The following is a 13,449-nucleotide window of genomic DNA, read 5'->3' on the forward strand; positions in this document are numbered from 1 at the left end:
TCAGAAAGCGAACAAGCATTTCCCCCAACTGTCTACCTGTTCCTTTAAATGTCTCTATGTTTCCACATGAAACTCCCAAGGTGCATCACTCTGTGTTTCCCTTGTGAGAATTGAATGTTACAGAGAGTAAAGAGCCAAAAATGAGGGAGAAGAGAGTCTTTGTGAGAAGAGAGGAAGCCTCGACAATGAGGATCTTTGTGAGCGAAGAAGAAGAGGCCGTTTGCAGGTCTCTGAGGTCCAGGGAATCAGTCACATACAATGCTACACAAAATAAAACACATGGCATACTGTTCCCATACCGTAGGAACACACTGTCAGACACGTAACAAGGATGAAAATTAAGTATTTTTCAGGACTTCTGGGATCTTCCTGTTAGTTTTTCTTGCAGGACTTGTAATTTATTATTCTTATTAGTGGCCTCTGTAGGTCTAATTAGCCACATAACTAGCAACACCTGTGTGGGTGTACAGGGCCTTTAAGCTACAATAATATGTCATATTAGATGATCATGTGTTTTCTATTTAAAATCAAAGTAACCATAGCAGTTAAATAAAATAAAAAGTACCTTTTCCCTCTGAAATGTAGTAGAATAGAAGTAGTGTCGAGGCTGAATCTCAACCCCCACAGAGAGAAGGCTGGAGCACACGTGTGTCCGCTGCTTTGTGCAGACGACACGCTGCAATAATAACGCTACCAAAACTGGTTTACAATTATAAGGAATTTAATTCCACTGATGCAAGTACGATTACAGTTAAACATTGGAGTACATACTCCTATGAAATATTAAAACAATAAAACCCCATTTGCAAAAAACTCAACTCAGCTCCTCAGGTGAAAAACACGTCTGTCGTCTGAGGGCCATCACTCGAGAGAGAAAAAGACTTTAATTCAAACCTCCCACACATTCGTTCGCGACTCCTCCCCTTCCGTCTATCTCAATTGCTATTGGCTAACTTCTCTATGCACTGCAACGCCTGTCTCCATGACTCTCTTTCCCTGAGTTTCTAACACATTCAATGATTGTCAGTTATTGTTTAATCCCGTCTATAATAATCCTTCAGTGTGAAAGTTAAACTTCTGCAACTTGGCAGAAGCTTCATGTCGTTTAGCTACTATTCCTACATCACTTTATGTTTATCTTAATTATGCATTCCCAAAACCCGTATGATTATGACTAATTATGAATTATTAATTATTAAACACTTTTATTATATCTACTAACTACAGTTTTTTGCTCAAATTTCTTACAGTAGAAAAGTCAGAATTTTTTTTTGTCTTATTTACTCCCCTGAAATTCACTGTACAGCCTCTTTGATTACACACTGGTTTGTGTTATCTACATGTGGAACTAATGGGCTACCTGTTCTGAGACAAAGTGGTCTTCACTTCAGTCAGCATCACTGAGAATCGGAGTGTATTTGAGACATTATTTTTGTGTGCAAGTAATATTTGTACAAGAGTATGATATCGTGCTATATCCCTTCCAGCACATTTCAACACTGAATTCAATGCACCACTTAATCCAGCTTGCTGTACTCTACCCCGGCTGCTGTCTCCCACAGAGGCTCTAACGCTGTCATGAACAGCTGACTTCACCTGCTGCTGGAGACATGTGAATGAACTGAAGTGTGTTAGTGAAGGGAGCAACATTAATCAATAAGTAGGAACGCAATGATTTCAGAATGTTTTGTCTTTTTATTCAGATACAGTACCTTCAATTCTAGACAGATTACATTCAAGAACATCAAAAGGAAATGCCAAAGGAGTGAATTCCCTCATAAAACCCAAAGAGTACAAAGAAATGCATTGGGACGTACAGTACACAAACCTAAAATCTGCATATGTTAGATATGCAAACATTATAGACTACAGCAGGGTAACATATACTCTATAACATGAGCGTAACGTAACATGACCACAGGGTCATATTTACACTTGATCCAAAAATGTAGTTCCTCTAAACCATTTAATCTCATCTTTTTGTTTTTTATACATATTAACATGTACAGTATCGTTCTTTAGTGGGAAGAGTTGGAACCGTTTCTCCAACATCCTTTAAGTCACACACACACGTCACACTGGTTGTTGTTTTAAAGCACTCTACACTCTACTTCACGATCAATAAAACAATTACAAAAATATACCTCACTTCAAACAGAGTCATTGTGGAATGATAAAAAACAAACAGCACAACCTGGAAGAATAAGATAGAGGAGAAGGTGGGGATGGAGATGGAGGGGGGGGGGGCTGGTTTCCAGGGCAGTGTGTGAAAGAGTTTAAAGAGCAAGCTGGAATTCCAATGAAAGACAGCAGTTTAATGGGAATGTTTGAGGTTGTGACAGGCTGTGGGTGGTGTCTGCGATTGGCTGGGACAGTGGTGGTGACACGGGTAGTCGGGGTGGAGGAGGTTGATTTCCCGGCATGGGTTCCCTTTGAAGTCGAACCGCCCTCCTCTGTGTGGAGCTCCAACGTAGCAAGATGTGCTGACATTAGTGAACCAGTGATGCGGAGATGCAGGGGGTTAAAAACTCCAGGTCCATGTTGTATTAGTAGTGTGTTTACATTCACGGGTATATCCCATCGTACTAAGGCTCAGGAGGGTGCAGTGTGTGTCAGTATATGTGTATGTGCTGCTGCTGCTGCTGCTGTTCCTCCTGAGAAGCAGAAGACTAGAAGCGAGGCTATTTTTTCTTGGAGTTGACGCTCTTGCAGACCCAATTCATGCCCTCCTGAAAGTGGGTTGAAGAAAAACAGCAGCGTGGTGAGAAGAAGAAAACAAAAGGCAAATAAAGATGAATGCTAAATCAGTAACGCTCAGCACGTAGGCTCACCTGAATCCCCTCACCAGTGAGGGCGGAGCAGGACTGGATCTGCCACATGCGATCCCGGATGGTGTGCAGATTGAGACCCTCTGCGATCTCGGAGGCCCGGGCGGCTGTTAGCAGGTCCTGCTTGTTTGCAAAGATCAGCACAGGAACGCCGCTCAACTTCTCCTCATCCAACAACTCAGCCAGCTCCTGCAACGCACACAAATGTCTGTCAATGATACGTAATCACACACGCAAATTCTGCCACAGAAAAATTCTGTTACTACAACACAGAGCTGTAGACTTGAGAGTGTACAAGAGGTTAAGACACCTGCGAAACATAATATCATAAAGACTTAAAGGTCAAAACAGCTAAATCTCCTGATTTGAGCTCCTAAAATGCTAAAACCATAAAAAGAAATTAGACAGATGCTAGTAAATGCAAAGTAAAATCACTGGTTTTAACAATTTTTGGTTTTCCTCACTAAACTGAATGTTTTTTTTACCTGACCCGTCTCCTCAAATCTCTTTCTGTCAGCACTGTCAATGACATAAATCTGAAAGAAAAGGGAAGTGCTCCTTGTTAGCATGTGTAGCTACTTCAACACATCAAAACAGTAATGTAGACTTTGATTAAAAAAACTAAAACAAAGCTTATTTGCTGTGTTCGATGCATCCAACTCCTCTCACCAGCACGTCTGTGTTTTCAAAGTAGTTTCTCCAGTACGGCCTGATCTTCCTCTGGCCTCCAATGTCCCAAACATTCAGTTTAAAACCCTGAGACTGGACGCTCTTTATGTTGAATCCCTGCATAGAACACACAACATAAAGCAAAAGGTTAGACAAGTCCCAAAAAAAGTGATACACCCTTGTTGTGTTATGTCTGTTTGCTCTCATATAGGTGGTGTTTCTGGAACTTTCCTCCATACCTGTGTGGGGGTGATGTGGCTGATGTCCTCAGATGCCAGCTGTTTGAGCAAGGTGGTCTTCCCACCATTGTCCAAACCCAGCAGCAGTATCCTAACCTCCTGGTCTGGTGTGCTCTTTAGCTTCCGCAGGATGGACAGCAATCCCTGCAACAACAACAAAACAGTGAAAATATCTATGTGATAATACTTTAACCAGGGGGGAGCACTGTTGCAGCTGACCACCATTGTAGACATGCACCTCTTCCTTCCATCCACCGGGATTCCTCACTTACAGGCCGTGCAAGTGCACGTCTAGTCCCCACTGTGGCTTGTGAAGATGTGCAAACACTCTCCTAACGGTACCACGGGTCCCGTGAGTAGCTCTTCACTTCAACGTCTTTGGTTTCACTGTGCCTTGTGGGCTACCTAGTTGTTTGAGCGCAGTGCTTTAGTTCAGGCTAGTTAAGGGCACGCAAACAGGAGCTAAAAGTAGCTAACGTGCTCAGCTAATCTCCCCTGATAACCGAACGATGCAATAACGGTTGCAGTTGAATGTTTTTTTTCTCGGCAAGTTGCAAAACAGCGGCAGTCATTAAACCCCAAATGTATTCAAATGAGCGTTTACTTAATGTGAATACGTTCACATTTAACAATGTGTTAACAGTTAACTGTTAATAGCCAATTAATACGACAGAATTAAACTCACCATCTTTGTTGCCTTCTCTCCTGGAGACGCCGCAGAGGGTTACTAAGGGGAGTGACGTCAGACGTACGGTTACGCACAAAGACCTCGGGCACGAGCTTAAACATGGAGGATGAGCTCAGTTAGCTGCCTCAAACGGGATTAGATCGTAGGATTTTTTTTCCTTCATTTTCCCCCCTCTTAAGTACTACTAGTATTATTTGTATTATTTCCATCCTTTAGAACAGTGATGAAACTTTTATTCTGAAAACTGCACTTCCGGTACAGTATGCACCTATTCAAGTTGCTTGCGATCCGCCAATCAAATTAGAGAAGAAGAAATTAGCTGCCTGCTAACTAGCTAAATGTTTCAAATGCACTGCCAAAAAATAGTTGCACGTGTTTCATTTTGTGTGCGGTTCTTGCCGTCAGACGTTGAAATAAGTCACTACACGTAAATGTGTTTCATTTATACACTAAACGCAGAATAAATCCCATTAAGAACGAGCTACTTAGCTAGTCAGTTAGCACAACAGCTAGCTAGGTAAGAGCCGGTAAACCGGAAGTTAGGTAAGAGTAAGAACAGTAGCCGTGAACCTGTTTTCAACCAACACCCTAACCGTGTCTCTAAACTCAAGGTTCTCATTCCACACAATAAAGCCTCAGGAATTTAGGGTTCACATAGGGAGCTGCCCCCTCCCTCGATTGGAGGACGGTGTGCCACGTGCACATAACCTCACAGTCCTACACGAGCACGTTTGACTAACTACCTGACAGGTTGCTCTGTGCGGGGCGAGAGAGGAGGAATCTCTCGAAGGTACGTGAACGTTAATGTTATTCAGTTTAGACTAACGCTTAGCAGCTCGTGAGTCGATGTCTCGTGATTTGTTAGTTTATTGCTGCCTGCAGAGAAGTCCGCTGGTAACTCGAGTTATGAGTTGCATCACTCCAAAGCTCCTGCTGACACGTTCTTACTCTTTCTGGACACTAGACTTAACAAAAGACGAACAACTCTGTGCAACCATCGAGTTCATGTCTTTGTATAAGTGTAATTCAACACATTTAATGCACGGACAAGCTACTCGTTGTGTTAACTGAGTCGTTGATAGTATCCATATGTATTATGCTCAGGCCTGCAGAGCCAGTTTCTCAAGACTCTGGTGAACTTCACCGTTGTCATGTAGCAGACACTAAACCCTGTTCATGTCCGAACTATCCCTTTAAATGCATGCAGGGCTGCAGCTACCTATTTCTCTCATGGTTGATCAATCTGCTCATTCATTCATACATTTCCATGAGCCAACTATTCAGTCTATTATTGGGGCTGCAACTAACTATTGTTTTCCATAATTTATCGATGGTCTATATTGAACAAATGCCATTTACAGTTTCTTAGAGCTCTACTCTGTACCTTCAATTTGCTTATTTTGTCCAACCAACAATCCAGAGCATTACAATATTCAATTGACTGTTAAATATGTCAGAAGAAAGACAGAAAATCCTCACATCTAAGAAGCGGTAACCAGAGAATGTTTGCCATTTCTGCTTGAAACTATTCATCAAGTATTCAAATAGATACAGACAACTTTCTGTTGATTGACAGTCGACATATCGTTGCAGCTTTAGTTATTCATTTAGGAATTATGCTTATTATGAGAGTAGAAACCAGCAAATATTCATATTTTAGGAGCTGGATTCAGTCAATGTTTGGTGTTTGTGCTTAAAGAAATCATTGAAAACTATTTATTGATTATCTGCATTGTTGCAGATTAATTCATCTTTCTTCTCATCTAATAATGTATGTATCTGTTCATTAGTTTATTGATCCAGCTTAAGTTGCAGATCTGTGAATAACAAGCCATCAAATATATCAGTGAAGATACGGTTTGTTTATTTAGTTATTTTTTTTAGGTATTTTGTTGTACTGAAACAGTTGGTCAGAAAATGTATCAACAACAATGTTTATTCTTTATCAAGCAAAAATGCCAAATATTCACTGCTTCCAGCTTTTTAAATGTGAGGAATGGATTCGCTGCTTTTCTCCATCCATTTCATTTGTAAACGTCAAATATTTTCATTTGGGATTGTTTGGTTGGACGAAACAAGCAACCTTGCAGCTGCAGCCTTGAACTCTGGGAAATTGTCATTTGCATTTTATTAGTATTTATTTACAAACATTTTATAGAGGAAATGATTAATCACGTTATAACTAGTTGTAGATGGAATGTAAAATGAATTGTTGTAACCCTAATATATTCTTTAGCTGTCGGTATCGGATCTCATTCTATGGCTTCCGGTCTTTGTTTATATGTTCTTATTATATGTTGTGGTATGTAGGGCCACGGTGACTTTTACCCTGCTTTCTAACTAACAGCTGCAGAAACAGTTCATGTCCAGCCAGACTGAGCCTTCAGAGAAGTGCACTGATATGCTCCTCTCCTCATTTGCCCTTTTCTTTGTAAAATATGAAACCACACAAGGCGTGTTTCTGTTGTGCGCTTTCACCGAATACCTACAGTAAATAATTGCTAATGTGATGGTGAAGATGCACAGTGGGACGGTTTGGATAGTTTGAGCTAGAGTCAGCAAACCCAAAATGGCAACCCATGGAAACATTTACCAGGAGGTGGTTGATGATTTCTAGTGGAAGTTTGACCTGTGGGAATTCTTTAGGGAAGAACATGAGTTTGTTTGTTCAGGGTCGTGTTGGGGTTTGAACTCGAGGGCGCATGTTGGTCAACAGCTTGGGAGAGAGCCGGCCACACTGGCCAAGGTTCAAAACCCAACGTGAGCACTTTAGGGCTGCAATAAATTTCATTATTGTTTGATCTAGCAATTGTAATATACCAGAACCCAGAGGGGAAGTCCTCAAAACGCTTGTTTTGACCAACTAACCCTCCAAAGCCTAAATATATTTCACTGACTATCACATAAGACGTACACGTCTTCTCATTCGAGAGGCTGTAACAGCAAATGTTGAGCTTCTTTTTTTTTTTTGCTGAAAAATACCCGAAACAATGAATTAATTATCAAAATAGTTGCCTTTTTTTGTCTCAATCAACTAATTGACAAATTGTTGCAGCTCTCCGTATGCACACAGAGCTTTGGGAATGTGAGTTCAAAGGTTAAACAGTCTGGCCCTCTCTGACACACCGAGTTAAATATTACAGTTAATGTTACATCGGCTCAAACCAGGTCAGTCTAGTGCGACGACAAACATGGAGCCAGGTTGTGATGAAGGAGAGATCCATGTCATTCATTCGTTAGCCGAGTGAGTCTCTTGTTTCTGTTCATCAACGGCACATTTAGATAATTGTATCATTATTCCTCTCTCTCTCTGCAGGTTTCGACCGCAGCTGCTGAGTAACTTCCTGCAGACTAAACCGAGGTGGCCATACACGTGGAACCTTTTTTGAATGCATTGAGTCGGGACTGCTGTTATTTAGCGACCACGATGACTCTGAGGTCATTCGACATTGACGCGCCGCGATGGGACCAGTCGACGTTTATGGGCCGACTGAAGCACTTCTTCAACATCACAGACTGGCGAACGGCGGCCCTACCTGACTCGCGCTTGGATGAAGCCAAAGCTTTAGTAGGATCCTGCAGGTAAGACAGTGACTGTAATAGCCGATCGTATGACGATCCGCATATCTACACATATCTTAACTCAGCAGTTTGAGCAAAGACGCAACCGAAAACAATAGTTTTAGACATTAAAGTCAATGTCTTCCTTCATGCATGAAGTTAAGTGACTTCTTAGTCCTGTACAGGTTTTTAAGGATAAAATAAGCTTAGTAGAGTGCAATATATCTGACAGAAGTACAGATCTAGCACATACTAAGATAACTCTATTTCTGGGTGGATTTTCCCTTTTGATATTTGGCTGATACGCTGGGGTCTACACTTTAACTGCCATCTGCAAGTTTCAACATGTAAAACCGCCCCCGCGTGTAGTTGATGGTATGACACTGTGCCGGTGTGTCTCTTTGCCCTCTTCAGGGCCGGATCGGTTCCTCCCGGCACCACAGAGGAGCAGCTCCACTATGCTAAGAAGCTGTACGACACGGCCTTCCACCCCGACACCGGAGACCGCATGAACCTTATCGGCCGCATGTCCTTCCAGGTGCCCGGAGGCATGGCCATCACCGGCTTCATGCTGCAGTTCTACAGGTACCGACCGAGGAGCTTCACTTCACCGCGTCGCGCTAGTGTCGCAGAGGAAACTCTTCTCATAACCGTCTGTTTTCTAGGACAGTTCCTGCTGTGGTGTTCTGGCAGTGGGTGAATCAGTCCTTTAACGCTCTGGTCAACTACACGAACCGTAACGCTGCCTCCCCCATCACTCCCAAGTAAGACTTTACTGCACGTGGATGTGGACTGTATTAAAGGAACAATAATCCTTCTGTGTTGTGTGTTCAGCCGCTTTCGGACCTCGTTATTTCAAGCTGCTGGTGATTAAACACGCTGGTCTCACTTCTAAATAAGTTCCCGAGTGATTTCATACTTTTGTGATGACTAAGGGTTCGTCAGCAGTCACGGCGCTCCCTTTGGCACCACATGCCTTGACCTTTATGTAACAGACACCGATGTCTGAACGTTGTGTGTTCTATGTGAGAAACGGGCTTTTGTTGTCACTGTCAGGCAGATTGGAGTAGCCTACGTCACAGCGACCAGCACTGCGTTAGCAACAGCGGTGGGACTCAACCTCTTCACAAAGGTACAGAACACAGGCAATTATTATCACCACTGTTTACTGTTGCTGCATGAAGTTCTCATTCTGCCTTAATGTGTCCTCAAACTCATCTGAATAACTTGAACCGATGAAGCAGTCTGAAGTGTTTCTTGACTCATTTTAGCAACGGGACGAGCGCACTTTTAAAAGAAGACATCTTTATCAAATTAAAGTTTGATTCATGAATTCTGAATTGTCCCTGTGGTACAGCTGCAGGTTCCCAATAACAATATCAAGTTGTGAGGACATCGATTTCTGCAGAGACGGCGCATGCTCTTTTCTGCATCTGCACATAGTTAGTCTCAAAAATGATTCCGCCTTCTGAAGATTATTGTCATCCAGCGTTCCATGAGCAGCTCTCCTCCTGCAGAACGTCTCTGCTTTAACGCCATCTCCTGGCAACTTCAGATAGAGAGATGGAGCAGGGACCCCCGACTATATATATATATATATATATATTGTATAAAATTGTGTTTTATATTAAATGGCCCTAGTGCCACGTATAAACATACCTCTTTATTGTGCATTCAATACTAAGTTATTCAAATAATACACAGGTTCATATATTCATGCTTTCATGCCAGGTACAGTGAGTAGGGGGGCCGTGCCACTGCCATTTAGAAACATACCTTGTCTGCTGACACCAATGCCAACATCAACATTGTCTGTCAACTGCATGATAATCATGCATACAAGCTCTTCAAATTGATGTTTTCATTTTAAACATAAATGTGGAAACGAAAAATGAGTGGTGGGCCATTAGTGCCACTGCCAAGCATAAACATACCTGTTATGTTGCATACAATACTGAACTATTAAAATAATGGACAGATTCATGTTTAGAGAACAACAAAAAAAAGATTTTTAAAATTGTTTTAATTGTCTTATCAACCAAAGATTTGGCAGACCCCCTGCAGTACCTCCGCGGACCCCCTGTTGAAGACCGCTGCTCTAGAGCTCTGCTGAATTTAGGGCGAGATGGGAGGGATTTCCGTAGTTATGAAAATTGATCAAATGTTTCTACTTCTAATCCTAAAAGTGTGACCTGTTGAGAGTGATTTTCTGCTTTTAATTTGCTTGATAACTACAGCGTGGGCCCAGAGGGCAGCTGAAGAGAGATAAAACACACAAGAACCAGATGAGGTTTAAATCTCAGGAACGAGCTCGTCAGGTTTTTCTTTTCTCTTGAGGGAGTCTTCATTCATTCTGGCTTTAAATGTTTCAGTACTATCCTGTGAAGTAAAATAAAGCTGACGATCATAAAGTGAAAGTCGTAGCACCTGATATTTTGTGTGTCTTTCTCCTGCAGAAAGCTCCGCCTCTCGTGGCTCGCTGGGTCCCCTTTGTAGCGGTGGCATCTGCCAACTGTGTTAACATTCCCATGATGAGACAACAGTGAGTCCTGACCCGTCACTCCTTCAACACCTTCAAAAATGCACGTGGTTGTGCAGGTTTCAATGCGCTGAAATCGAAAGTGCCTTTCTTGGAGCAGATATTCTGAGACGCTCAAATCACAGCGCTCTGTTGCATTTCCTGTGTGAGACCCTGAAAGATCTTGTTTTTGACCTTTGTCAAAAAATGCTGAAGCGCTTTAACCATGTTTGTGGAGGCCAAATGTTCATTTGAACAACCAAAAAAAGAACAAATCAATTGCTTTTACTGGCCGGTTTTTCACATTCCCAGACTGAAATATCTCAACAACTATTAGATAGAATAGCTTTATTGGCCATGAATGCGTACGCATACATGGCATTTGACTCCGGTTTAAACATTGCTCTCAACGTACATACATGGAATATACAAATATAAACAAGACAAATATAAAAACAAGGACATTAAAGACAAAGTAGAACAGAGAAACTAAGCTTCAACATTTCTCTGTTCTACTTTGTTGTCGTGAATGTCCTTGTTTTTAGTTTTCTATGAGATAACTATTCATGGTTCCCAGAGGATGGGTCCTAATGTCTCTGGTGATTCAGACTTTTCCTCTCGTCACCAAAACCTTTCATGATAATCGTGTCATATTGATAAGCATTTTGCTAACAGCCTGTACAACACAGCTGTCTTATCACACAGCTAAACGGCAGATTGTGTCTTTAAAGTAGAACAAATGTTCAGCAGCACGACACGATTAATACGGCAAGTTCAGCTGACTTGTATCATAAAGGTTGTTTGTTGACCCAGACGTGATATTCAGACTTTAAAGCAGATGTTTCTCCGGTGCGGTTTCTCTTCATTGATCCGTGTGTCTGATGGTGAAGACGAGAATCATTCGTTTTAATGTTGTCGATTATGTTTTCGGCGGTTGATGAGAGAACCTGTTTCACTTCACCTTCATTTAGTCTCTGTTTGTTTTTTTCAGGGAAATTCTGAATGGCATTGCTGTCACGGATGAAAATGGCAACAAACTGGGCCACTCTACGGTCGGCACTCTGGACACACTTTAAGACACTTTATTTCAAACTAAAGCACATTCGTCGTCCTTTACTGTTCGTGACGTGTCTTGAAATCTTGTTTGATCTCCGCCTGTAGAAAGCGGCAGTGAAAGGCATCACTCAGGTGGTCGTCTCTCGGATCACCATGGCTGCTCCAGGAATGAGTACGCAAAGGAGCCGCCTCGCATTACTATTGAGTTCTTGAAGTTATCCTCTTCCTCTCTTAACCTTCTTCTTCTTCTTCTTCTTCTTCTATCAGTCATCCTCCCCATCATCATGCAGAGAATGGAAAAATATAAGTTCATGCAGGTTAGACCTTTTTATTACCTTCACCAGCGTCCTCCGGCCATCAATGTGCATCCTTCATCAAACTCTTTGTCTTTTCACAGAGAATCACGTTTCTCCACGGACCAATTCAAGTGATGATGGTGGGAGCGTTGTAAGTAGAGAGCCTCGCAACGTGTTTTAATGAGCTCAGGAGTGTTTTTATTGTGGCTAAAAATAACTTTTATTTTACAGTTTGGTCTTCATGGTGCCTGCTGCCTGCTCCCTGTTCCCTCAGAGATGGTAATAAACCTGTTTCTGTACTTTCACCTGCTGACAAATGTATATTAGAGATTATAATTATGGGGATCCACAGATATTGGCATTGCATTCCTGTAACGTTGCCGGACTCAGCCAGACGGTTAAATTATCTAAATTGATGCAACAGAACCTGAGATGTCGGTTTTTATTCCACACGTCATTCCTTGTCAAAACCGGGTGCCTACATTACCCACAATGCTACAGTTTTCTAAATAATGTAGTAACTAAAACACAAATAAAAAAGCTGATCATCTAAAAAAGAGAATTTATGAAGTTGTAGAAAATGTACTTGTTGCAAATATATATAACTTATTTTCCTAATTAATAATCAAACTGTTTCTCCTTCCTCTTCTCCCTGTGCCCCCTCCCTTCTTCCTAAAATACCCCTCCGTGTGTCTTTATCAGCTCTATGGCCGTGTCCAAGCTGGAGCCCGAGCTGAGAGACTCCATTGTGTCTCAGTATGGAGACGCTGTACAACGTGTCTACTTCAACAAAGGCCTCTGAGGCTGTGAGAGCTGATTATCTACTCGCCACACAAGATCGAATACATATGCGTTTATTTAATGAGTCTTCATTTTGAAGTTGTTGTTTGATCAATCATGTCACTTATTTCTTTGGTTCAAACTAGGTCTGTTTGCTTATAGCAAACAGATACAAGGGGCACTGTGTACTCCTGTTGAGGAACCAAATGACCTCCTCTCAGGAACAGCACATTACGTTGTCAGATTAGAGCTCTTGTTAGTTTGTCCTTCATGACCGTAGTTGTTTTCATTGGCTTGTCTTGTTTTGTTAACTTGTCGTTCTCCTTTCTGTCTACCAAGCTTCCTTACAATCTGTGCCTTTTTGTCAAAGCGTCAGGAGCAACAACACTGCTGGATTTCTTTTTCTTTAAACCAGTTTTACTTTAAAACCAGATAATTACTTCTATGCGTGGGTCTAAACTCTGAAACGGTCATTCGGTGTGGTGTGGAAGTTCTGTGTGACGAAAGTTGAGGATACTGCCCTCTTCTGCCAGAACGGAGGCAGACGTACGACTTGTTTGTGTGATTTATCTGAAAGGTTTACCAGTCGGGTCGTGTCGCTGTGTCAACTCAGACTTGTGCTACAATCATCAGTATGAACTGGAATAAAACCACAAATATTAAGTGTAGAACCCTGTAGAGTTGTTTTTTTTACTAATCTGTATGTGATAAAGAGTTTACGCAACAAAAATTAGAAGTATAAAATTAAACTACTGTTGAGTAGAAGTATAAATTAGCATACAATGAAAATACTCAAGTACTACTACTGTGTACT

The 13,449-nt window shown here is 41.7% G+C and overlaps 2 protein-coding genes across 2 annotated transcripts; one reads left to right on the forward strand and one right to left on the reverse strand.

Annotated features, from left to right (window-relative positions):
• Nucleotides 1–1,814: 1,814 nt before the first annotated feature.
• On the reverse strand, nucleotides 1,815–4,530 carry arl3b (ADP ribosylation factor like GTPase 3b). Its single transcript, XM_079293541.1, has 6 exons — nucleotides 4,422–4,530; nucleotides 3,737–3,880; nucleotides 3,498–3,614; nucleotides 3,314–3,364; nucleotides 2,832–3,017; nucleotides 1,815–2,729 (listed from the first exon to the last, which is right to left on the reverse strand). The coding sequence occupies exons 1-6, from the start codon at nucleotides 4,422–4,424 to the stop codon at nucleotides 2,682–2,684; spliced, it is 549 nt and encodes a 182-aa protein (XP_079149667.1). The 5' UTR covers nucleotides 4,425–4,530; the 3' UTR covers nucleotides 1,815–2,681.
• On the forward strand, nucleotides 4,519–13,405 carry sfxn2 (sideroflexin 2). Its single transcript, XM_079293540.1, has 12 exons — nucleotides 4,519–5,214; nucleotides 7,741–8,006; nucleotides 8,400–8,570; nucleotides 8,651–8,749; nucleotides 9,042–9,117; nucleotides 10,442–10,527; nucleotides 11,495–11,555; nucleotides 11,665–11,731; nucleotides 11,827–11,876; nucleotides 11,957–12,006; nucleotides 12,087–12,134; nucleotides 12,558–13,405. Exons 2-12 carry the CDS (start codon nucleotides 7,852–7,854, stop codon nucleotides 12,655–12,657), a joined length of 963 nt encoding a protein of 320 aa, XP_079149666.1. The 5' UTR covers nucleotides 4,519–5,214; nucleotides 7,741–7,851; the 3' UTR covers nucleotides 12,658–13,405.
• Nucleotides 13,406–13,449: the final 44 nt, after the last annotated feature.

The sequence above is a fragment of the Melanostigma gelatinosum genome, assembly GCF_949748355.1.
Source record: "Melanostigma gelatinosum genome assembly, chromosome: 21".
Lineage (NCBI taxonomy): Eukaryota > Metazoa > Chordata > Actinopteri > Perciformes > Zoarcidae > Melanostigma > Melanostigma gelatinosum.

Excerpts from the sequence above, each read along its gene's own strand:
- arl3b (XM_079293541.1), bottom strand. Across the intron at positions 3,365-3,497 it reads TTGAAAACACAGACGTGCTG|ATTTATGTCATTGACAGTGC; the intron begins GTGAGAGGAGTT and ends CTTTTCTTTCAG. Across the intron at positions 2,730-2,831 it reads TCACTGGTGAGGGGATTCAG|GAGGGCATGAATTGGGTCTG; the intron begins GTGAGCCTACGT and ends ACCCACTTTCAG.
- sfxn2 (XM_079293540.1), top strand. The coding sequence starts at position 7,852 with ATGACTCTGAGGTCATTCGACATTGACGCGCCGCGATGGGACCAGTCG. Across the intron at positions 8,007-8,399 it reads GCTTTAGTAGGATCCTGCAG|GGCCGGATCGGTTCCTCCCG; the intron begins GTAAGACAGTGA and ends TGCCCTCTTCAG. Across the intron at positions 11,732-11,826 it reads CATGGCTGCTCCAGGAATGA|TCATCCTCCCCATCATCATG; the intron begins GTACGCAAAGGA and ends TTCTTCTATCAG.